Source organism: Numida meleagris, chromosome 5 (genome assembly GCF_002078875.1).
Source record: "Numida meleagris isolate 19003 breed g44 Domestic line chromosome 5, NumMel1.0, whole genome shotgun sequence".
In the NCBI taxonomy this organism is placed as follows: domain Eukaryota; kingdom Metazoa; phylum Chordata; class Aves; order Galliformes; family Numididae; genus Numida; species Numida meleagris.
Window position 1 is genome coordinate 19,924,453 of NC_034413.1, and position 24,770 is coordinate 19,949,222.

The 24,770-nt window shown below is 41.0% G+C and overlaps 1 protein-coding gene across 3 annotated transcripts in view; it reads left to right on the top strand.

Annotated features, from left to right (window-relative positions):
- The window catches only part of ZSWIM8 (zinc finger SWIM-type containing 8), a 71,298-nt gene that overhangs the window by 23,377 nt on the left and 23,151 nt on the right, over positions 1–24,770 (top strand). For all 3 annotated transcript variants that reach the window (XR_002439095.1, XM_021397748.1, XM_021397749.1), the window contains exons 2-11: positions 3,304–3,457; positions 4,423–4,517; positions 10,201–10,373; positions 12,037–12,144; positions 14,466–14,547; positions 15,756–15,876; positions 16,234–16,435; positions 17,259–17,434; positions 21,018–22,026; positions 23,755–23,886. Coding sequence is in view for 2 of the 3 variants with exons in the window: in XM_021397748.1 (XP_021253423.1) it covers positions 3,304–3,457; positions 4,423–4,517; positions 10,201–10,373; positions 12,037–12,144; positions 14,466–14,547; positions 15,756–15,876; positions 16,234–16,435; positions 17,259–17,434; positions 21,018–22,026; positions 23,755–23,886 (2,252 nt within the window). In the remaining variant the exon portion in view is untranslated. The remainder of the gene's footprint in view (positions 1–3,303; positions 3,458–4,422; positions 4,518–10,200; positions 10,374–12,036; positions 12,145–14,465; positions 14,548–15,755; positions 15,877–16,233; positions 16,436–17,258; positions 17,435–21,017; positions 22,027–23,754; positions 23,887–24,770) is intronic.

Here is a 24,770-nt window from a genome sequence, read left to right on the forward strand (position 1 = left end):
TCTAATTTAAGCACTTAATTCAGGCTGTCCAACTGAATGTACAGAAGACCTAATGTTGAAGTCCCTCTGTTCTGAATCCCGTGCTAGATAAGTGTCTCTATCACCAGGGCTGCACAGGGCACACCACCCTTGAAACTTAAGGCAGTTTAACTTCTTAATTTTAGTGTTTATATTACGTACCAGCTTGGCTACTGTGAATTCACTCATCCTTAAAGTATCATTGAAATAATTTCTACTTTTCAGTTATCTTCTACCATTTCTTTTCCACGGCTCTTTTTCCATCTAGAAAATTCAACGTTTTAGAGAGATCTGTTGTTTTATAGATAAGATTATTGCTTTTTAAATTATTTTTTCCACTTCAGATGTTACTGCTTTCACCTTATTTTGAGAATATCTAAACTACATGCTGTCTGAATGCGTGCCAAAGACAGCTGTTCCACTTAATTGGCTGCTGGCTCCTGGAGGCTACTATTAACACAGTACAGCTGATGAAACTGAGTTCAATACAAAGTCAACCAGTTACCTTAGTTCACTGCAAATCTAGTAAAATCACAGAATGAGTAGCACTGGAGCCTTCCTAACAGAGTAAATCCAAGAGGCTTCTCAACTAGGGCTGACTTCCGTATACTTTTATTTGTTTGTCCCTGGCTCATCGTCATCCCACAATGGCAAGGGCTTTCGCAGCCACATTATGGCTGTGTGACTGAGCTGGCACAACATTGCTCACGTGACTCGTCCTCTCAGTGAAACTGCAGTTTCTTCTCATAGTATGAAATCTTGGTAGATTATGTAGAAGAGTTAATCTAAGGGTCCCTGGCTCAAGAGGTTCCTGGGAACTTATTTCCTCCCAAGGATCCGTGCTCATATGTTGTGTGATCGTATGAAGGAGGCATGGGTCTGTGGGGAGAAGTGGTGGCTGGCAGTAGGGTCCTGCTCGTGTCAGGGCTGTTTACCCAGCCTGCTTCTGGCTGGGGTCTGAAAAGCTCCCTGGGGTTCTCACTGAGTACTACTGCCCTATTACGGGCAGGAGTCAGATCATCCTGAAAATTGTTAGATCAGGGCCTCACAGTTGTTTGATTCATCAGAAAGCATGTATGTTTCTTATGTGTAGTAGCACTAACTCCTTCCCACTTGGAAGATGGATTTTTTTTTTTCAGGACACGTAATTTCAGCAATGCTTGTCACAGGGTTTTTCTTGAGCTAGTTTGGTTTAGCTGGAAGGAGATCAGCTGTGCTGTGTAATGAAGTAGGTGGAGGGTAATTGCAGTGATCCTGCTACTGCTGCTCTGCTAGTACTGTTGAGACCTAATAACTGATTGTAGGAGTCCTAGTCTATTGCAATTGTAAAGAAAAATACTTGTAATAGTAAGACATACTAATGGAATAATAGATTGCTTTCACCGCTTTTCTGTCAACCCAGTGTGGCTTTGCTATTTCTGTCTGACCTTCATACCCCAAACCATGTCGTTGTGAAAAGAAATACCATCCACTTGCAGCCTTGTAGCTCTTTGAAAAATGCACAGGTGTTTCACCTCATACTGAAGTCTTTTTCAGATGTTGTACCTTTAAGGATAGAGATTGCTTAGATATTATCTCTTTTTTAATGTTGTGTAATGAAAGACATGGATAAAGTGCCTGTACAAAAAGTGCAGTAAAAAACCCCAAGAAATACCTCTCCTTTCATTGCTCAAAGCAATTTTGAGTACTAATGTACCTCAGTTTGCACCTTCTATGGTATCTACTACTGCTATAGTAACAGCAGTGACATTTAAGCTGACTGTGTTGCACTAATTAACAAGAGTAATTTTTTTAGTTAGCTGTGCTGGCGGTCAGAAGGGGAAATAAGATGACTTTCCACTAAAATCTTGTGTATCTGCTTGCAATAAAGAAAGGGATAACTCACTTAACCATCACTGTTCATTTTACACGTTTGTGTATGGGACTGTAGCACAGTAAAAGATAGGCACCATCTATAATGCAGAATAAAAATCACTGGTGGTGGAGAAATAATCCTGTGACAGCAAAAGACTGCCTGTCTGTGAGAAGGGAATGCTGCCTAATGAATCTAATTTCACTGTGATCAAAAATCATAAATATGAATGTTTGCGAACTGTGTTTTCTCTCCATATTTATGTAATCCTTCCGTTTGTCAGTGTTTAGTACAAGGGGAGGTGCTGGCTGCTTCTCAAAGTGTGCATTCTCAAAGCCCTCTCCCTTTCCGTCTGGCTCCAGCTGCTGAGACTTGAGAGTGTCCCTGGGCAGCGGGTGAAAAAGCCTTCCTGACACTGGGGCTGCGCTCCCCTTCCATCCAGTGCCTGGAGGCCTCGGGGAGGGGAAGCTGAGGGCCAGGTTTGCTTACATTGCACCTTCTGGTGGTGTGTGAGAAGGTGGAATACCTGAAATGTCATTAGGCTTTTGGCAGCAGGGTCTGGGAGACAGGGAACCAAGGCTGCTGTTGGTCAGGAGGTGATCTCAGTAAAGCAGTGAGGTGCTTGCAAACAACACAAGCCTGGCATTTCAGTATGGAGTGTTATCTAGCTCAGAGCAAAGCATTAGGTTACCATAGCCTGAGGGTAAGAAATCTTCACCTGTACTTAAAAATGTTAAAAGTGGAGTTAGTTTGGTCAAAAGATGGTGATGAATTTTATTTATGGAAGGCCCATAATGCCCTCATTTCTGATCCTCAGAAGCTTATTGTGGTCAGCGGTGTACAAATGTGAATTCTCTTTTTTTTTTTTTTCTGTAAAGAACTTGAAATATTAAGACAGATGCATGAAAGGTGAGGGGAAGAAAAGAAAACAAGAATTGCTGTCTTAAATGAAAGTTTCATGAATTGCAGAAAGTTACCAAAAAGCCAATACTAAGGTTCATGGACATCTTTGTCCATATACACTGTAATAGTTCTTCTCTGTGTAGTCACATGGTGTTCACAGGACGTTGTCTGCCATACTGTAAAACGTGTGACACGTTTGCTTACCTCAAGTCTTACAGAATGGTTTTACCTTCGTCAGGAGACTAAGTTTGAGTTACCAATATCCACTGCGTAGAGTAGTGAAGCTTATCTGAAGAAGGACTGGATTTTCAGGAATGTGTACCTATTCGTTGTGGGGCTGAAAACAAACTTAAGCTTGACAAGTAGTTAACTCTTCGAAAAATTCTGTGCTGCCTTTCACTGTACTATCAAAATAGATCTTTGAAATCGGTGAGATAGGCGGGGAAGTGGAAGTGCTCTCTAATGCCCTTTGCCTCTCCTCAGCTGAGTTCCCTCAATGGCTAACTGCATTTTGTTTCTTGTCTTGCCAGATGGGCTGGTGATCCCATTGGTGGAACTGTCTGCAAAACAGGTTGCATTTCACATTCCATTTGAGGTCGTGGAGAAAGTTTATCCTCCAGTTCCCGAGCAACTACAGCTTCGGATTGCCTTCTGGAGTTTCCCTGAAAATGAGGAAGATATTAGGTAATGCATACTATCTCTGCTCACTGATACTTAAGGAAAAGTTCTGTTCACTAGAGAACAATCACTGTCCATTTAATGTCCTATATATTGGCTGCTTCTGCTGTTGGTATGTGTATTTTGTAATATGCGGGTGGGTTACTGTAGGATATGCTACGATATGGATTCTTACTGTGGCTTCAGCTGCCCTGCATGCATCCCAGGAAGAACATATAAACGTGCAGGTATACTGTGACTATATAACTTGTTTGTAGAGTATTATCCTGACATAAATCTTATGTACTACTCTGTCCTATTTGAGTCTGTTGCTTCAATCAGAACTTAACTGAGCTCAGAAATTACTGGGGAGGGCTCTCTCAATATAATTTACAAGTTTTTTTATTGGTGTAAGTAGGAGAATCAGAATTTGCTGAGTACGTCAGTGCTCAGAGTGGATACAGACAGGGAGATAACCATCATTCTTATGTTTCCACATTAGTCGGTTGAATGCGTAGTCAGAACCTCAGTGCTATTAGATCTTTTACCAATGTGTTTTGTCTGAAGCTTTTTTTCTGTAGGTTGCCTACCTAGGCAACTGTGCATCTAGAATTTTGTAGGGTAGTAGTGGTATTATAGTCTTTTAGAAAGAACCATCCTGGCAATTCTTAAATGCTTTCATCAGACATTTTGGTATCGGGTAGGGGAGATAGTGCCAGAAGTGCTGATATAGTTACAAAGATCACCTGTGATGGAACAGAGCACATCAGCTGTTGGTTGTATATGCTCATTAGTCCGATGAGCACAGATGTAAAAAATCTCACATGACTATGTGGGCAACTCATCTAGAAGTACAAGGAGTTTTTACTGTGGCATGCTGATGGTGGAATGTAAGTGATTTTAGGTTGTGAATGAATTTGTATTTCAGAGGATAGTAGTGTGAAGTTTCTCAGAAACTACTGATCTTGATCTGTTATGTTTCTTGCTTACAGATTGTACTCATGTTTGGCTAATGGCAGTGCAGACGAGTTCCAGAGAGGGGAGCAGCTGTTCCGAGTGAGGGCAGTCAAAGACCCTCTCCAGATAGGTAAGAACTCTGCAGCTCCATGTCTCTAGATTTCATTCAGCTTCTCAAAACTATGTCTCAAAACTAGTTTTTCTGTATCCTAGGCTAAACTCCATGCTGCATGTGTTTTGTGTAAAGTCTTAAGCTAAATGCTATGTTTATATCAGCCTTTGTCAACTCAGCTGTAAAATTGAGTGAAAAGCCAGATAAATTCTGCAGATTAGACCCTTAATCAGTCTTGACTTTTTGGGAAAAACAATATAGAATACTTTTGTCTCCATAATGCTTAAACTCCTCGGTAATAAAGAGAAATAGGCTTTCTATCAGTCTGATCCAATTAATGCCTTGCCTAAAGTGTTTTTATGGCAAATATGAAGTTTACAGGCTTAAATATTATTCTTATAGCAAAATAGTTGTATTTATAATACAGCTACTCTGGTAGTATTAAGGCAGAAGGAAATTCCTGTTGCTACACAGTGAGTTTTATCCCTTCTCCTCACTTACCTTGCTATTTTAACATTTTACAGTTGTGAAAACTAATCTTATCTTAAAGAAGAAACTGGACTCTAGATTTTTCATGAAATCATTTTAAGTAAGGAAAAATATTGAGTTACATTTTCCAGTGACAGCTGTTAGATAGGAAGGAATTATGTGAAATAAAGTCACTGGTGTGTCAGGGTGGATCATATCAACTCACTGCAGATGTGTTTTTTTATGCAAGTATAAACTTCAGAATTAGTTTATTGATTTGCATGTGGGAACTGGCTATATACTAAGAGAAAGAATAATATAAACAGATGTGTAACATTAAGGATGGAAGTCCCTATATTTTCAAGAGATGAGGGATGGAGAGTTCTGTGAGCCTGTTCAGTCTCTGATACTGGCAATGCCTAACTGTTGGTGATCAATTGAATGAATAAATTCAGTAAAGAATATAAAAGGAACTAGTGCTGTATAAGTTGAGGGAGAAGGAGATAGTCGTGCAAATTGCAAGAGATTTATAAACTATTTTCTGAATATGAGGTAAAGGGTACGGAACGGTTTTATCTAGACTGTTATCTGCTGTAATAATGATAGTGGGAATTATTGGAAATGGAAGTATTTCCTCATAGATTAGGTATATTGAGTTGTTAGTGAGATCAGACAATAATTTTGGATCATCAACAAAATCAAGCTAGAACTGAATTTTGAGTGCATATGTAATCTGCTGATGTCAGGACTGTGATGCTGCAAGAGGCCGCTAAGGCTGAACTTCAGGCGGGAAAATGTTTGAGAGAGAAAAAAAGAGTTAAAGGGAAACTTGCTGAAATTCAGTAGTTCTTGCAATGTTAACAGTGGAAAAGAACACAAAATTTAATACACTGTGCTTAAACTATGGTCAAAACTTGTTTCAGTAATAAATAAAAATATAAGGAGGTGTAGAAAAATGTAAATTAACAATGACTGGGGGTGTTAGTTCAAAACCTATGCTTGAGGGAGTAGGAAAGGGAGGTGGTGTACAACACCACCGGGGAGAAACTTCTCCAGTACACGTACAGCAACTGGGCTTCTTGACAAAGGATTATGTGTTTGGAAGGGAAGGAAGTATCTTTGTTTAAACAGTAATGTTGTTTCCTCCTTAACAGAGAAACATTATCTAGTGGAAGGATTTTTTTTCCATGAATAGCAGCCCATAAGAAGGGCAGTGGGTGGATTTAAGTTCAGTTGTTTGCTGTAAATGATTTTAAAGTGTGTAGCTGCAGTTTCAAATTTCATGTACTGACAAACGTGAAAATAAATGTAAGAAATGAAGCAGCCTTTTGAGAGCAGATTTGTTTTTGAGGGAGAGTGAGCAGTGTATTGTGATATTGTGATCAACAGGGCAAAGGTTGAACAGTGCTTTTGTGCTCTTCCGTCCCGTTCCCTTTGCAGGGGCTGGCTGTATAAGGCTTATGTTTTTCCTCTTCCAATGTAAATGAGAAATCGTGGTCATCTTGTCCACATGCAAATCCATAGTTTCTGGACAATAGCACTTCTTCATCACATTCCACAAACCCGCTTCTTTTGAGTGTTGTGCTGTATATACACAAAGAATGGGCTTTTGTTGGCCTTCTCCCACGCATTCTTTTTGTAGCAGTCATCTACCTGCCTCCTTGCCCTGAAGAAGTTACTGCTGTTCTCAAATAGGGGTGTTATAGTTGCTAATTTCAGGGGCTTATTTTCTATCTCATTCTTGTTAATAAGGAAGACAGCAGCAGATTCAGTCTGGATTCTAACATCTCAAGTAGAGTCTCCAAGTCTCTGCTTTTTAGAGTTTCCTCTAACTTGGTTTCAAAGAAATTTATAAAAAAATCCAGAATTGCCTTCCATTAGTTCCCATCTGAAGATCTTTGTTCAGCTATTGTTTTTCAACTTCTGTTAGTCTTGAGAAACCTGGAGGAAAAATTTGTAAATTCTATGCAGAATAATAGAACTTGTTTGCTACCAGTGTTATAGAGGCATGAGAACCATCAAATTTCGGCGAAGAAATCTGGAAACTGTGTTACAAGTAGTATTCTCCGGAGGGTGGTGTTAACTCATAGATGACTTAAAATGTTTAATTCCAATTGCCTACTGAGTGGCTTGGGGTGTTTCAAATTTGTGCATTTCCACTTGAAATCATGAGCACTAACAGAACATCAGAAAAACAAACGTTTTTAAATTTCTCAGTAAATGAATTTCATTATAAAATAAATATAAATGCAAAAGACATTGATATAGCCATCATAGTTATCCTAAAATTCTGAAAACTGGGTTATATCCAATGGAAAGCATACATTTCTTTTGGATGGTTTTCCTGACAGATGAAGTAAGTTTAGGGGTAGAGTAGTGATAAGGATGGGCTGTGGACCGAAAAACAAGACATCTCTGTTTTGTGGGACCCAATCCATGCAGCAGTTGATTACTTCCAGCTTTTCTGTTTGATAAAACCATGTGTATTAATTGAGTATCACATTGGACAATGTAGTACTCCCACTGTGCGATGTAGATAGCTCCTGGTAGTGTGTGTGGGCCAAACATCCTCTGAAGCATTGTTACTGGCTGCTTGACAAATTTGTTCTGTGCATAAAAGTAAATCTGGTGCTTGTGAGAAGCGTAGGATGCACTCTGTGTAGAAGGCCTAAATGTTTTCACAGAAGCACTAAACTTGGTCTGCACGGAGCATTTAAGAAAAATGGTGGACAGGGGGGTGAGGCTCCTGACAGAGCAATTCTTCTGGCCTGCAGCCCGTTCTTGAGGTCTCCTGGGAGTGTAGCTCGCCAAGAATAGAATATATACATCTTAGTTTTTTTGTTAGGGTGCATACAGTTGCAAAATGAATTCTGCTGGTGCATGTAGGTGTTTTTTCTTTTTTTGTAACGTACTGCTACATATGGAGCAGATAGGCTGTTATTAGGTAGTGGGAGCAGGGGATGGACGGAAGGGAAGAACACTCCTGGTGATCCCCATGAGGTAACTGAGTCACTCAGGTGTGCGCTAGGCATGGTTCTTGTCCTCACGTTCAAGCAGGTAGGTTACAGCTGTGGTCTGCCAGTGGGAAAACAGTTGCAGTTTGACTGTAAACAAGTGCTAGTTGATGACCATTTCATTTATCAGTAGTGTTGGGCTAGGAAGTCCAGAATGGTCCCCCTCACTGTCACCTTTTCTGTCTCTGCAGGTTCAGTCTTTGATTGGCTGTGCAGTGAGAACTGAATTGTGGTATTTATCCTGGTATTTGTGGTAGTCATTAATATATCCCAGATATTTTCCCTGATCTGGTTTCCTGTGCCGTTCCATGTGCAGTTGTTCAGCACAGCAAGGTTGGCAGGGCAAAAGGATCAAGCAGGTCTGCTTGAATTAGCAGTGTCAGGGGCAGACGTTCATCCAGCTACAAGTTGCGCTGAAGCTGTGATATGTCATACTAAAGCCCTTAAGTTTTCTTTTTCTCTCTTTGTAGCAGTTCTTCCCTCTTTGCATTTAATCAGTTAGCTGTCTTCATATACAAATAAAATATTCATGGTAGGAGCTTGAGAAGATTGCATAGCTGTGACCCGTTCTTCTCTAGCACCTTCAGAATTCTTATTTTTCTCAGTGAAATAGAATTGTGAAGTGCTTAATTTACTTTTGTGAAAATTAGGGCATTTTGGCATCAGTCCGAGGTGCTTCCAGTGTACTAGAAGGACTAGCTGAACTGTTCGGGTTGTGTTATCCAAGTGTGGAATATAAATTAGAACTGTAGCTAGTAATAAGCAGCACAGCAATTTTGTGGTGAATGCCTTCTTTTGTTTTGATTCTGTTCCAATTGCTAAAATGGCTAAAGAAGTTGGGTGGCATTATGTGTACTAATCAAAATAATCACCCGCATCAGGAAGAGGATTTGAATTCTGATGAACAGGAGAAATAGAAAGGTTAAGTAAGGTAAGACTAAGTTTGCACTGGCATGGGGATTACATTCTAAGGAGGAAATACTGCACATTGTTTTAGATGGAATTTAGTAGGGCATATGCACTCCTGAACACTATCTTTATAATAACCTCACAATATCATAATAAAAGCTTAATAGTGTGGATTTGTAATGTATTTGCATGTGCTGATGATGGAGACATTTTCAGTCATCTAGCACAAGTCATATTTTTTCGCTTAAGGTGGATTGTTGTACTGAATTTTGGCTATGGCATTGATACCCTTTGTGCTTTAGAACTGAATTCGAGACTAGAAAAAAGGTTCTGAGGCTGACAGTCACTGCTATAGAAGATGATTTACTGGTGATTGGAACCTTAAAGACAAGATTTGTGTTCCCGGTGGCATTTTCCTTCTTGTAAAATTTGTGCCTTTGGAGAACCCTTGGCTGTAGAGGAAGACACATTGCGAGTACAGCTGGGGTGCATTGCTTATGAGATTACGCAAAGCCAAGTCTCGCTGAAGTGTTTTGTTATGCTGCCTGAAATCAGATTCGTAATTCATGTATTTGTTCACAAACTAGTGGGGCTGGATTCTTTTAGGTGTTTTTTTGAAATTTTCCTTTTTTTGTCTATTTTAGTTTAAGCAAGTGGGATTTTTTTTTTGAGTACATGGTTTATAAAAATAGGATTTTTGCAACAGTGTAAGTAGATATGGAATTTAAGAGAAATTGGTAGCTTCTGAAGGCCCAAGTTAACAGTAAGTGCTGAGGCCCAAGTTAACAGTAAGTGTTGAGGCACAAGTTAACAGTAAGTGTTGAGGCACAAGTGCTGTCTTCTTTAGTGCCCTACAAAATTGTGAAAATTGACAGAGTTGGAAGTAATTCTCAAGAAGTCACCTAACCTGCTCTTCTGCACTGTCGCTGGAGTTAATTAACACAGAGGTCATGCCTAAAGTATGCACAGCCTAACTTTGGCCCTGTGATCAAAAAGTCACACTTTCCAGCAGTGGCTTTATCCAGTCCTGCTTTTCTTTGTAAAATATTAGTAAATGTATTAAAATCTGTGTGTGTTCTTTTTTTTTTATTACCTTTTACAGTGTCTTATGTCTTTCTGCTAGTACTCTACCACAGCTGATTGGGAAGAAATAAGTGCTAGAGACTCTAAACTGATGTCCATCCCCATGTACATGTTGTTGCTAGACATATTATTTTGCTGTTTAAATAGTGCATACTTAAATTTTCATGCTATCTGAATCTGTCTCCCAGGCACCACATTAGTAACTTTAGACTTCTGAATTTTAACAGGTTTCCATCTGAGTGCCACTGTGGTACCCCCACAGATGATGTCACCCAAAGGTGCATACAATGTGGCAGTGATGTTTGACCGATGCAGGATCACATCATGCAGCTGTACCTGTGGAGCTGGGGCCAAGTGGTGTGCTCACGTCGTGGCGCTCTGTCTCTTCCGGATACACAATGTAGGCCTTTAGGGACACTTCTGCTCTCCCCCAGCATCCTCTTCTCTGAGTCTCTTATTACAATTTTACATGCGCAGTCTTTAGGGAAATTGTTCTTGGCACTCCTTTTGGTTACAGATTGTGCAAATGTGCACTCACAGTTGCAGTCTGCAGTGTGAATTGACTGAGACTCTAAACTGCAGAATGTCCTTTGATAATGTGCAAATTGCTCAGGGTAGATACAGTCATTTTTGGCCCCTTCCTGTTTCTCATTTAAATGCTAAGGTTACTCATTCTTTCTCAGTTCTGCAAGGAGTGGAAGATCTTTCTTTAGGTTGTAGGATCCTTGAGAGCGCAGAAGGAAAGTCATTTTGATCACTGTTGGCCTTTATGTTCATCTGTTTATTTTAACTCATACTGAGACAGATAAGCATTGTTTTGACCTGTAGATTTCAAACATACGGTATGTTTATAATTTTGACTGCTAGCATTCCACATGGTCTTGTATAGAGGAAAAAGTAGGTATTTCTTGTTCCAAAGATTCCAGTTGAAAACAGGTACAATCAACATGCAATGTACAAGTTCGGGATTCAGACTTACGTAGCAATTTATTTCTTCAGTCTTTAGGAAGCAATGAGAAATTTATTTCAAGGGAGGATAAAATGCGGATGATTGAAATAAAGTGAAGATTTTCTGGGGTCACAAAATATTTTATACCTAACATGGTTATGATCAACTCCGGTTTCTTTAATGAGCGCTAGTAACCTGATGAAGCTTGATAACATTTCACAGTGAGCAATTGTAATAGGCTTAAATCCATCCTTAGATGTAATCATTGGAATATCAATTCACTTTCTGTACTTAGAGCAGGCAAGTTGTCAGAAAAATGGGTTCTGCTTCAAGATAGCTTCATTTTAAAAAGTGGGTATTGAAACTGAACTTTTTCAGTAACAGTATTAACACTCAAACTTTGAACCCTGTGTAAGATAAAAATGACCACTTTCCCCCTAGTCCTTTCTTCCACCTGAAAGGTAACAGCAAAAGCATTTTCATGTCTATGTATGTTAACTGCTGAGTAGCAAGTTACAAGCCAAGGGATATTGTTCTGTGTAGATAAATTGATATCAGAAGCATCCTCGTTATCAAACTGCTCTTTCCTGCTTCCAGGTTAAATTTTAGCTGGGTTCCATTTAGGTACTTCTTACTCTGTGTAGTGAACAAAGTTAAGAAACTGATATTTATTTTACGATTTGTTGTTTGAAGATGTGGGAAGGGGCTGGTTTTCAGGAAAAAAAAATCTCTAATAGATAAATGAGGCAGTTGTAAGTCTGTGAAACAGCCCCCCACAGAGCCGGTCGCTTTGCCAGGCGCTTCAAGAATTATGTCCTATTTTAGAGGTTTGTTTGCAAAATCCCTGCCACTGTTTGTGCAATTGCTAGCAACAACAGATCTTAAGCACAGCTGCTAAGGCAGTTTCTTTGGAGAAGAAACTCTTAAAAACAGTTTTGATAAAATGTAGGCAGCTTATTTGCATCTTATCTGCAGTGCTCTACGAAAGGAAGGGAAAAGACCAAGCATGATATGCATCAGCACAGCCGCTGTTCGTGACACTTTGTCCACTCAGTGGGCACTTCATTATGCCTGATCTGTTGATTTCGATTTATATATCCTCTTCTTTTTCCAGGCATCTGCAGTATGCTTACGAGCACCTGTTTCTGAGTCCTTGTCTCGGCTACAAAGAGACCAATTGCAAAAATTTGCTCAGTACCTAATCAGCGAACTTCCACAACAGGTAAATGGGGACAATCAATAGGACTGACTTTGTTGAATTCAATTGCTGTTATTTTGGATTAATTTATGTCATGTCTTTTGTTACAAGATGACCAGTTTTGCTATTTGATTGTAAGCTGCTGGGAAGGTTTTTAGTTCTTGCTCTTTTCAAGCTTGCCATTCTATTATTTGACAATTGTCTATTGCCAAGTAAAAGATTAGAAGTGTCTTAAAAGAAGAAAGAGAAGTGATGTCTGTTTGTATTAGCTTGAGGAAGTGAACTTCAAACACAGTAAAATAACTACAGGGTGGTGGAAAAAGTTTGGTCAGAATAAATCAGGTTATTTCTTTTTTTGTGCTTTTTGGTTGATTAAATGGATAAGACTACCTAGGGGGGATGTGTTTTATATGCTCTAGGTAGGTACTTTCTAATGCACCCGAGTAGTGACCTTTTGACTTCCCCCAGTGCAATCTCTTGGTGATGTGCAAGAATAATTTGGGTTATGGGAAGCAACAGACATTACATATTGTTAGTTAAGGGCAAAATCTGCTCAATTATTCCTTAAATAATAGAGCAGTTCAAGGTCAGGTCATTTCTGTAATCTGTCTAAAATGCTTGCACGTATTGCACAAATATACCTAAGTGACTGCAAAATGTTTGCATTAAAATTAAAAATGTAAGGGCTTGGCAACCTTTTATGCTGGTTCAACCAAAGGAGGTTGAGAAACACCGGCCTGCACAAGTTTGTCTCGTTTCAATATTGTGCACATAATGTGTAAGACTTACATTACTGTCAGCATGTGCTGATGTATTATGATAGTGTGCTTGGGACACTAAGATATTCTACTGATAAAACATCCTACAGAAATACTAATCTTCTTAGGAACTAAAGAAATCATGTAAAATGAAAATGATTAAAAAAAAAAACGAAACAAAATCACCTTTTTAGATACTGAGAGTTGAGCATCAATATTGTATGCTTCTTGCTATGTTAAATAAAAGACAGCTTCTCTTCCCTCCTTAAGGACTCAAAGCTTTATGTGACCAGTCTGATGTTTAATAAAGGAGAGTTTTAAAAAGTTGATAGTGATACTACTAGTTTCCTGGATAGCATGTGAGTTGCTTGATAGAATGCTTCCATGTATTCTGTCTGCTCCTTTTTGCAGGGTTTATTTGTCCTTTCTTGTGTACCAGCTGTGCATCCAAGCACCTGGACAATTTAATTATTGCTGTCTTGCCAGATAGCCTGATGCAATGCTGCCCAACAGAAAAGTATAGGTTTTCTTGGCAGATGCATCTTAATCTGTGTTGTGTAATTCCCTTGAAAAAGGGAAGGCGTGGCCCCAAACGCTTCCAGCAGTCTCATTGCCGGTCTCTAAGATTTCTGAAGGGAGATACTTTGATATGCTGGGACTAGAGCTTGACTATATGTTATAAAATTAGTGTAGGTTGTTTGCATGATTTTATTTTGTAGAAATGCAAAATGTCCACAGCTGTTGTATGGAGAGAGGTGAGGAAATATCAGATTTTCTGCTGCAAGTCATTTAAATCCTAACTTCCTGAACTGTTGTAAGTGTGTATGCCAAGGACTAAGTGGATCTAAGTTCTCAGCCCAGACTTACATTCAAAGTGAGGGAAGAGTAGTTTCCTGCTATGCATTTTTTTTCTTTCAAAAAGACCACCTTAAAGGTATGTCTATTCAGGACTGCGCAGTCAGGTGCGAGCCTTCTCTGTGTACACACTGAGCTGGCTGGGCACTATGGCTGCATTCATTTAGTGCTGAGATTGCATTAGTTTACTGCTGACCTTAAGTTAAAATATATATGGTCTCTGTGAAAAGCATGGTTAATGAGCTAAGGTCTGCCTGAAAAGTTATGTATAGATGTAACTTACAGTTTGCTCCTTTGTTCCCATTAGCTTGGTTTTGAGTGAAATGATGTAGGAACAAGAAAAGTAAAACACTGAAAAGTGCAGGAAATTGGTGACCTTGACTGTGGTCACTTCCATATCTCGCAACATTAGCTGCGGTATCGCTCTGTCTCCTCCTCAAGAAATGAGAAAGGAACTAATAACCTGTGATGCTTTTGTGTGCTTCTTAGGGTGAGAACATAGGAAGTAAGCTTTGGATGTCATGTTTGCTTTGAGAAAGGAGAGGGAAGCCTAACAACTGCTTTGCTGTTGTATAACCTTTAGCACCCTCTACCGTCCTTTCTGAAAACGTGACTGTATGAGATACTTAAATCTTGTGAGTCCTTTAGTTAGGAAAATCGAGGCAGATCTTTGGCTGTTCATATTAGGATAAGAAACACTATTTATACCAAAAGTTTCCTTCATGTTTGCAGATTCTTCCAACTGCTCAGCGCTTGCTGGATGAGTTGTTGTCTTCTCAGTCCACTGCAATCAACACAGTGTGTGGAGCCCCAGGTAACCTTGATATATGTTATTTCAGTAATCTGTGTTAAAAACAGAACGCAGATACGTTTCTATTGCCTTGAGTTTCTGAACTGATAGGTTACTGAGTATATGGGATTGGAAGTGAAGGTCGAGGAAAAGGGATAAGTACAAGCAAGCATGAGGTGCAGCTACAGGAAATTGTTAGTGTAATGGACTCCTTGGAGTGAATTCAGAGAAAGGCAGCATCAGACAATGCACCTTTTCTACCAGAAGATTTTTCTGTTTAACTACATTCGTTTCTGGAAGTGTTGGTCAGAACGAATCTCTCCTTCTTTCAAATAGCAGGTTGATTATTGGTAACGCAGTGATGAGTTAGCTGTGGCTTGGGCTAGCTTAGCCATGTCTTTGTTATCAGAGAAGTTATAGTGTATTCCTATTTTAATGCTGCATTACCCTTCTGGTCCAGAATTTTCCTAATGTCCAATACGAATATTCCATTTTTAATTATTTTTATTATCTTGCACTACCAATAAGTGTTTGTCTATGACTTCAAGTAGCTGTAGGCTGTTAATGATCACACCTTACCCTCTTCTTCTAAGTCAAAAGAAACCCAGCTTCCTCAGTCTGTCCTCATAGGTCAGTGTTCCATGCCTCTATATTCCTCTGCTATAATCCTATCTGGTTTCTCAGTATCATTCCTGTACTGGTCGATTCAAAACGATAGGATATTTCAGGTGTAACTTCAGCACTGCTAGATAGAGGGGGATAAAATAAGTTCATTGAATTGTCTAGCTGAGCTTTCTGAATATACCCTAGGTTGCAGGTTCTTTTTGCTTTGTTTTGTGTTTTCAGTGGAAGCTTGCCATTGGTTTGTGTTTAGCTTGGCACCTACTGTAATCACTAAACCATTTCAGCTACTCAGCCATTTGACTTTCAGTCTGTGTTGGTGCCTGGGGTTTTCTATCCCAAGTACAGAAGTCTGCCTATTTTCTCAGTGAAGTTCACAGGTTTCTGTTGGCACAATCTGTGAATTTCTCCCAGTCCACCTGGCTGTAGTGCTGCTGTTTCAGCATGCCAGTCATTCAAGTAATTATAATATTTTGAGATGGTTCTGAATAATGAGTTCTGCAGTGGGTGAAATAAACTGAGTAACGCTGCTTCATACTCCCTGTAATCCCTGTGGTGGGGCACCCAGAGGAAAATCTCTTCAAAACCTGTGTATGTGTTCTTGTATCAAGATCCCACTGCTGGACCCTCTGCATCAGATCAAAGCACCTGGTACCTAGATGAATCTACCCTGAGTGACAACATAAAGAAAACCCTTCATAAATTCTGTGGACCCTCTCCTGTTGTTTTCAGGTATTTTTTTTTTCCTGAAGAGAAAAAGGAATGCTGTTGTAATCTGTAAGTTTATTCACTGTTTGGCGTATGCCCTTACAGGATGCTATGGCATAAAAGATGCTTAGTTTTGAGGTAATCATATTTTTGTTTAGCTTGTCCAATGTTACTGTGGTGGAGCACACCGCATTTGCATAATACCCTACTTGTGGGGTGTTCTCAGTCTCATTATGTGTCTCCTCTTCTAAGTTATGCATGGCTGTCCCATCTAAGGCACAAATACACTTCTGGATATGGAATATACTCAGGATTTTGTATGGCTGTGCTTGCTTTCATTTTTTTTTTTTTTAAATCCCCGCGCTTCTGTTTTATCCACAGTGATGTGAATTCCATGTATCTCTCTTCCACGGAGCCACCGGCTGCTGCTGAGTGGGCCTGTCTTCTGCGTCCCCTGCGAGGGAGAGAGCCTGAGGGGATCTGGAACCTGCTTTCTATTGTGCGGGAGATGTTTAAGAGGCGGGATAGCAACGCTGCTCCTTTGCTGGAGATTCTGACTGACCAGTGTCTCAACTATGAACAGGTACCTGAGCATCTTTGCTGTGGAGGGAGAAATTCTGGGGAACCAGGCTGAGTCAGTGTCTGATCCTTATGTGTCTGTAGAATTTATCTCTGAATAACTTCTTTTTTTAAAACACAGTGTATGCATTATGGGCATTTGCTTCTCCACTCTAAATCCATGATATGCTTTGCACCCTCAAAATACCTCAGCCTTTTAAATAAGAATATATGGAGTCTGCACTACTTTGTTCAACACACTTGATTTGATTTTTGGCTAGTCAAGATGATTTTTTGTAATGATTTTTTTTTAAACAAACTACTTCCCATAGCAACTGTCATTTTGACAAAACATGAAGAAATGTGTTGGGCAGTAAAATCTTGTGTTCTTTGGTTTTGATGAGTTTGAGTCATGAATTTTTTTATACCTTTTTATTAATATTAGGGAAAAGGTGTCCCTTTGCAGTTCAGGACACTTTGTCTGCAACATAAAATGCAGAGCAAATTTCCTTATTATGCATCACATACCTCAACTTCAAGCAGGGGAAAGACAATACTTCATTTATCACAGCTGTTCACTTTTTTTTCCCTCTAGATGTGAAGGCTTTTAGCAAGAGAACCTCTTGTGAGTGCTTTGTTCTGCAGACATGTGCCTTCTAAACAAAAATAAATGAAAATGGAGAGGTTCTTACAAACCAATACTGCTTTAATGCTCATAGTTATTTTGGAGTCATATAAAAACATGGTACTAGCTACAGCTTCTTTTTTCTTGCATGTATGAAGTTAGGTGAGAGTGGGGACGAGGATGTTAGCCACAACACTGCTCCACTGAACGTTTTCTTCTACAGATAACCGGCTGGTGGTACAGTGTACGGACATCTGCGTCACACAGCAGTGCTAGCGGGCACACAGGACGCAGCAACGGCCAGTCAGAAGTAGCTGCTCATGCCTGTGCAAGTATGTGTGATGAGATGGTGGTTCTTTGGAGGCTGGCTGTCCTTGACCCAACTATTAGTCCACAGAGGTGAGCAACAGAATCAGCTAGTGTAATGGGAACTAGGACTACTTAAGCAATGGACTCCAATCTCTCATTTATTTTTGTGCTATGTGGGCACACAGAGTTTTTTCCTATGGGTGTGTTGCGTTTGTATCATTACCTCATTAGCTGTTCTACCAACTGTCCATGCGACATGTCCTTCTGGACTGTGTGCTACATACACTTCAAGAGCAAATTGCTTTTAACTGCTCTTGCTACTCACTTCTAGCAAGATCACGTAATGTGAATAATATTGTTTTCTGGGCATTTTGCTTTACACATGAGTGTATGTGTACATTTCAATGTCTCTGTGGAGAGCATGTCTTTGAATGGTAATACAGGCTACCAATAAATTGTAATGTTTTTTAATTTTAACAGTTCAGCAGTTTAATGTATTTCTGTTTAGCCCAGTAATTCATGATTTTCTGTTTCAAGATGAACCATCTCTTTGCTTTCTGTGCTCTTAGGGAGCTTATTCTCTACAGTGTATTGGCAAACAGTGTCACTGGTGTATCATTTTTTTTCTCAGTGTTCTCAATTGTCTGAGGAAAAATTGTAAAGCTTAGGCAGGTTTCTAAATCACATGGTGCCTTGGTAAATCACTGCCATCCTTACGTAGTATAACTTGACTAGCATTTGAATTATTGATTGCTCAAGTTGAGATGCTGTGGGTCAACACTGTGATAATATTTTTTTAGTATATGCAGTCTAAAAAATTTAAAGTGCAAAATACACTGAGTTAGTCTAATGTGATATATGTGGTCAGAAAATGTTTTTCAGAACAAATGAAAACAGGATGGTATTTTAAATTCAATTACACATGGACAGCACTTGCTTTTTGTGAACTGTTGTGTAATATGGGTGAAATGCCTTATCTTTGGATGGTACACCAGGGGTGCTAAAATGGGTGCAGTTTCTGTCTTGTACAGTCTGCAATGTGAAGTATCTAAGTACAGGAGGCGAAGGCAAGTGAAAAACTGTAGGAAGCTGGGAATGAGGTTTTAAATAAACACAAACATCAATAGACTTGCATAGAAAAAAACATAAAAGGTTTTGGCTTTTAATAAAGTATATGGAAGCGCTACATGTATTCACATTCAAGTTATCTGGTGCAGTTCAAAATTGCTCAGATCTCCTACTTCAGGTCATGCATAATTGAAATAGTTCTGCTTAATTTCCTGTTCTCTTGGCATTTGAATAGTCACCAAGAAGATCCCTCTTTTATCTATCTTTGCTATCCTTTCCACTGAATTGTAAGGAGACTTCCTATTGCATTTTTAATTCACTGCAGGTGCTCATCCTTATGTCACCTTTTCTGAGTAATTCCCTCTCCTTACTTCTGAAAATCCTTTCCTCAATTAAGCTCCAGCAGTCTGCTCCCTCGTTAATTAATTTCTTCAGACAAATAGAAGCAGTCTATGCTGTTGAGCTGATTTTTTTTCTAACAGTCTTTGCAACTATTTGATGACATTGTTTTCTATTGCTTTTGATTGGTAATTTGAGAGGGTTAAGGTGTTGGGCTTGTACCTCATATCTCTAAGATCTGTGCCAGGAACAGGATGGCAGTTGATTGAGGCACTTGACACAGAGACAAAGACTTTTCTAGAAACTTCTTGAATTAGATCACCTAAATGTTGTTACCAATTCAGACTAACTTTCTTGCCTGTTTAGGCCATAGGTGAGATTTGGACCTGCAAAATGCAGGAACATTTTGTCCTTCCTGTGGTAATATGGGGCATGGGGCTACCTGCTTGTATGGTGTAAGGCAGAGATTATAGCTGCCACTGAATGGTTTTTGGATCACCCAAGAAAGGTATTGGTCACAATTCAGTAACAAAGAATCGTCGTAGAATGGTTTGGGTTGGAAGGGACCTTTAAGATCATCTAGTTCCAACCCCCTGCTATAGGCAGGGACACCTCTCTCTAGACCAGGTTGCTCAAAGCCCTACCCAGCCTGGCCTTGAATGCTTCCAGGGAGGTAGCATCCACAGCCTCGCTGGGCAACCTGTTCAGTGTCTCACCACCCTCACAGTAAAGAATTTCTTCCTGATGTCTAGTCTAAATCTACCCTCTTCTGGTTTAAACCATTTTCTCTTGTCCTGTTGTGCTACATGCCCTTCTAAAAAGTCCCTTCCCAGCTTTCCTGTAGGCCCCTGTCAGGGGTACCCCTTTCTGAGGATAAGGGCTTGCTGGAAAACCCTCAAAGTAGGCTATTTCCAAGTAGAGATGCTTCCCTTTTGGCTGCCAGTTCTTAAATGAGGTTAGGGAGGGGTGGACCTAGGGTTTACTCCTTCTGGTTGTGTGGGTGAATTGCTTGCACCTGTGCTCCCAGGGCTGGCTATGCCCCTTCACCAGGTGCTCAATCACTGGTTCAGGCCCTGACCTGACAGTTCCCATACACTGCTGTGCAATCTAAGTGAATTTAAGCCTATCAGCTTGCTTTATCCTCACTTATTTAAGCATCAGTTATATTTTTTGTCTTGCTTGTTCTGCAAGCAAATGCAGGATTTGCAAATAGTTATGTCTCTTGAGGACAGCCTGCTACAGCCTAAATAAAGCCCTATTGCTGGGCTTTAGGTAGACATATCAGGGTAGAAAGATACATAGCTGAGAGGTAGCCTGGGATATCCTGTGTGGTGCAGGGCCTCCCTGGGCAGGCTGTATAGGTCATGCTTGACTGAAGTTGTTAGCAGTGCTGTTTCACAGCTCCTACACACTGTTTTATCATGGGATATCCCAAGTTGGAAGGGACCTATGAGGATCAAGTCCAACTCTTGTCTTCACACAGCACCACCCAAAATCCAAGTCCAGTGTCTGAGAGTGGTGTACATCCTGCTCTAACTCTGGCACTCAGGGCTGTGCCCACCGCCGTCTGGGGCAGAACCGTTCCCTAACCTCCACCTGCCCCATTCCTGACACAGCTCCAGGCCGTTCCCGGAGAGCAGAGCTCAGCGCTGCCCCTCCACTCCCTGTGAGGAACTGCAGCCGCCATGAGGGCTCCCCCAGCCCTCCGTTCTAGGCTGAGCCAACCCAGGGACCTGAGCCGCTCCTCACACACTTTGCCCTCCAGACCCTTTGCTATCTTCGTGGCTATCCTTTGGACACTCTCTAATAGGTTTCTGTTATTCTCATGTTGTGGCACCCAGACCCACACGCAGTGCTGGAGGTGAGGCCACACAGCGCAGTTTTATGCAAAATTCCAAGAGCACTTCCTCACGGCACCTGCTGGTCAGAGTGCTGAGGCTCACATTGCTAATGCCTTATTTGAGGCAGATTAAAAAAACAAAGCAGACAGTGTTTCAATTTAAACCTCCCAGTTTGTATCACGCTTTCTTGATGGTACTGTTCACATCTTGTTTCTGTGTTGTGGGCCTATCTAGGATTTGGGTTTTTTTTAGGCCTGTTTCTTTTTTCTAGTCTGTCTTCTTTCTAATGTTGTCTATACATAATTCAACAAAAGAGCTTTTTGAACAAGAGAAGGAGGAGGAGATGTTTTGTAGTTTAAGAGGAAGTTTGTTACTGGTGCATTTTATGTCTGCTCCCTAACCTTTTCTTTTTCTTCTTCTCTTAGGCGCAGGGATCTTTGTTCCCAGCTTAGACAGTGGCAGCTGAAGGTCATAGATAACGTTAAGAGGGGTCAGCACAAGAAATCACTGGAGAAACTATTCCAGGGTTTCAAGCCAGCAGTGGAAGCCTGTTACTTCAACTGGGAGGAAGCTTATCCTATCCCTGGGATCACCTATAGCAGCACTGACAAGAAAAACTCATTTTGTTGGGTAAAGGCCATCCAACAGAGGAGCTGCCGGTTGCAGTGTGCAGAAACTGCTTGTGAGGCTGCTAGAGCCCATGGACAGGAGCCTGGGGGACCATGTCTGCAGCCTGGGGACAGGCTGCGTCCCTCTCCCCAGGAGCCAGCAGTTCGTCCAAAGGAACTTACTGGAAAGCGGAAAGTTGTCTCTGAAACACCCCAGAGAGTTCTGAGACGACTTTCAGCAGAAGGTGATAAAGCTGTGTATAAGACTGCAGTGGGCAAAGCTAAGTTGCCAGTGAGCAAAGGTTTGACCAGCAAACATAGTGGGAAACGCCGCATGAGCAGTGAAGACAGCTCCCTGGAGCCAGACTTAGCAGAGATGAGCCTGGATGATAGCAGCTTGGCTCTGGGTGCAGAAGCCAGCAATACGTTTAGTTTTACAGAAAGCCCACTGAGCAGGAGCTACAGGGATGCCTTTGAGGAGGACGGTGGGGTGTACTTCTCTGAGGGACCTGAGCCCAGTGTCAGGAGCAGTTCCACGGCCAAGAAATCACCCAAAGATCCTGTGGGGGAGATGGGTAGCGGTGATGATGACCTGACTTCTGCTGATGAGAACAGCGGTGGTGTGAGCCTGAAGCCAGAAGAAGTAGGAGAGAATGGTGCGGCAGGGGGAGGGGATGATGGAGAAGAGGAAGATGATTACCAGGTATACTATCTGAATCCACAAGAGGTAGCCAAGGAAGATGATGACAAAGCTGAAGGGGGAAATGAAGAGGAGCAGGATATATTTGCTGGTATAAAGCCTCTGGAGCAGGAGAACCGGATGGAGGTGAGCAGAATCTAGTTCAAAACGTTGTTTTGCAGTTTTCTTCATGTATTATGAACTTTGTGTTCTCTCCACACTCCCAGGTGTCACACTTAACCTAATATGTTGTTATATCAAGTGATTAACTATTAAGCCATCATAACCCATTATATCATAAGATATCTACAATCTTAATGTAGTAGTATCACACTTGCTTTCCCACAAGCTTAATTCCCTTTTACTGTGCTGTCTTCAAGCATGTCCTAATTTTAGCTGGTCCTATCTGGCAAATGTGGGCAAAACTGTGTTTGGTTTTTTTTCCTAGCCATTTAGATAAAGGCAAAATAATGAGCAGAGTACCACAGAGAGTCAGTACCAGGTCCTGTCCTGTTTAACATCTTAATGATCTAGATGATGTGATAGAGTGCACCCTTGGCAAATTCATATATGACATGAAAGTGGGGGGAGTGGTGGATACACAAGAGTGTTGTGCTTCCATCCAGAAGGATATTGTCAGACTGAAGAGGCAGACTGACAAGAATCTCTTTGCACAAGAACTTCGAAGTACTGCACCTGGGAAGGAATACCTCCAGGCACCACTACAAGTAGGGGGCTACCTAGCTAGAAAGGAACATTGCAGAAAATGACCTAAGAGTCCTTGTGGATATCAAGTTGAACATGGGTCAGCAATGTGTCCTTGTTACTAAGAAAACTAACAGTATTCTTGACTTCATTAGGCAAAGTATTGTCAGCAGGTTAAAAGAGGTGATCCTTCCCCTCTGCTCAGCATTGGTGAAGCCACATCTGAAGTACTGTATCCAGTTCTGGGTCCCCCCACACAAGAGAGACCTGGGCATGCTGGAAAGAGTCCAGTGAAGGGCCACCAAGATGGTTAAGGGACTGCATCATCATTCCTATGAGGAGAGGCTGAGAGAGCTGGAACAGTGCAGCCAGGAGAAGAGTAGGCTTGTGGGGATCTTACCGGTGTCCTGAAATACCTGAAGGGAGGGTGCAAAGAAGACAGGGCCAGCTTCTTTTCAGTGGTACCCAGTGCCAGGACAAAAGCAATGGACGCATGAGAGGTTCCATGTGAACACCAAGAGGCACTTCTTCAGTTTGCAGAGGACTACCGCAGGCTGCCCAGAGAGGCTGCGGAGTCTCCCTCCTTGGAGATTTCAAAAACTGACGGGACATTGACTTGGACAACCTTCTCCAGATGTCTCTGCTTGAGCAGAGCTATTGGGCCAGATGACCTCCAAAGGTCCTTTACAACATCAACTGTTATGTGATTCTGTGAAAATTGAGCTGAAATTCAAAATAAGTAAGATCAAGGAGAAAAATCTATCCAGCTGCATAAGCAGAAGTTCTTTGGAAGGCCAGAAACAATCTAAATACACGTTGTCACATTCCTGTAATAACCTCAATGTATGTTCAGGGCTTACTCCTATATAAGCAAGCAGCCAAAAAGGAGATACATGGAAACAATTAGTCTGTCAGTTTCCTTTGAGTTATTCTCTGATCTCTTATAGCACTTGGGGGGAGGAAGGGAACTAATCGTGCAAGACAGGCGTTTTAGGGCTGTGCTTAAAGGAATGGTGGTGAAGTTTGAGGCACAGAGTTCTCTGAGAGTGCCTGCTGCTGAGATTAATTGCAAATTATGTTTTACAGAGACTTTGAGACAAGCAGTTTGAGCAGGCTATCTACAGCCTGAAGGTGTGTGGTTTGAATATGATTATCTATTCTTTCTTACAGATCCTGTTTGCCTGTGCAGAAGCCCTGTATGCACATGGATACAGTAATGAAGCATGTCGCTTAACTGTAGAGCTTGCCAGGGACCTACTGGCTAACCCTCCAGATCTCAAAGTGGAGCAGCCACCAACTAAGGTAGAGAATACTTACCTGGTTTTGGGAATGGAGGGTAAAGTAGAAGAAAGTTGTGGGGTGGGCCCAATAGTATTCCTAGGCATTTCTTATATATTGTGATTCAGGGCCCTTCATTGATGTTGTCTTTGAGTTGAACTTTGCTGAGTGTCATTAACGTACCTGATCACTGTGCACTTGTGAGGGAATAAAAGGAGAAAGAATGTAAGAGGACGTTCAGCATGAGTTTGAATTTTTAAGAAACTCTAGTTTTGTTACAAGTTCCTCAGCTTGGTTTGTTAAGAGCTGCAGCTCCTTCAGGAATCTGTTTTGAATCTGGTTGAGCAAAACATCCTGTTTAACATCAATTTCAAAGAATGTTTTGTTTAAGAGATACCTGCTACCGTGTGCTATGAGATTATACAGCAGTGAAGTCTTGAATTTTGTGTAGATTTGTGAAGGTGACCTGACTGTTTCTTGTGTTTCTTAGTCTTTTCTTAGTTTCCTATTTCATAATGTGCACTGGAAACGTTAGGAGCTTTGCTGTTTTAGGATACAGGATTGGATAGGAAAGAAAGAAACATAAACATCTGGCAAATCAGTTGTGGTGGCGCTAAGTAGTGTTTACTGTATGGAAGGGTTCCCCTGGAAGGAACAGGCACGCAGCACCTGCCTGCACAGCATCAGTCCAATAGTGGACATATGTGTCATCAACAGGCCATCTCTTTACTGTGTTGTGCTGAGGTGAGATAGGGGGAGGAGTGATGGTGATTAATAACCACTGGGATTTGTTATTCCTCAGCAAAGGAAGTCACTTTTAGTGTGTTTTGTTCTCCCCATCTCTTGATTATTGTAAAGAATAGGAGGACAGGCGTAGCATCATTTAGGGTGCTTAGGTTAGTGTCCTG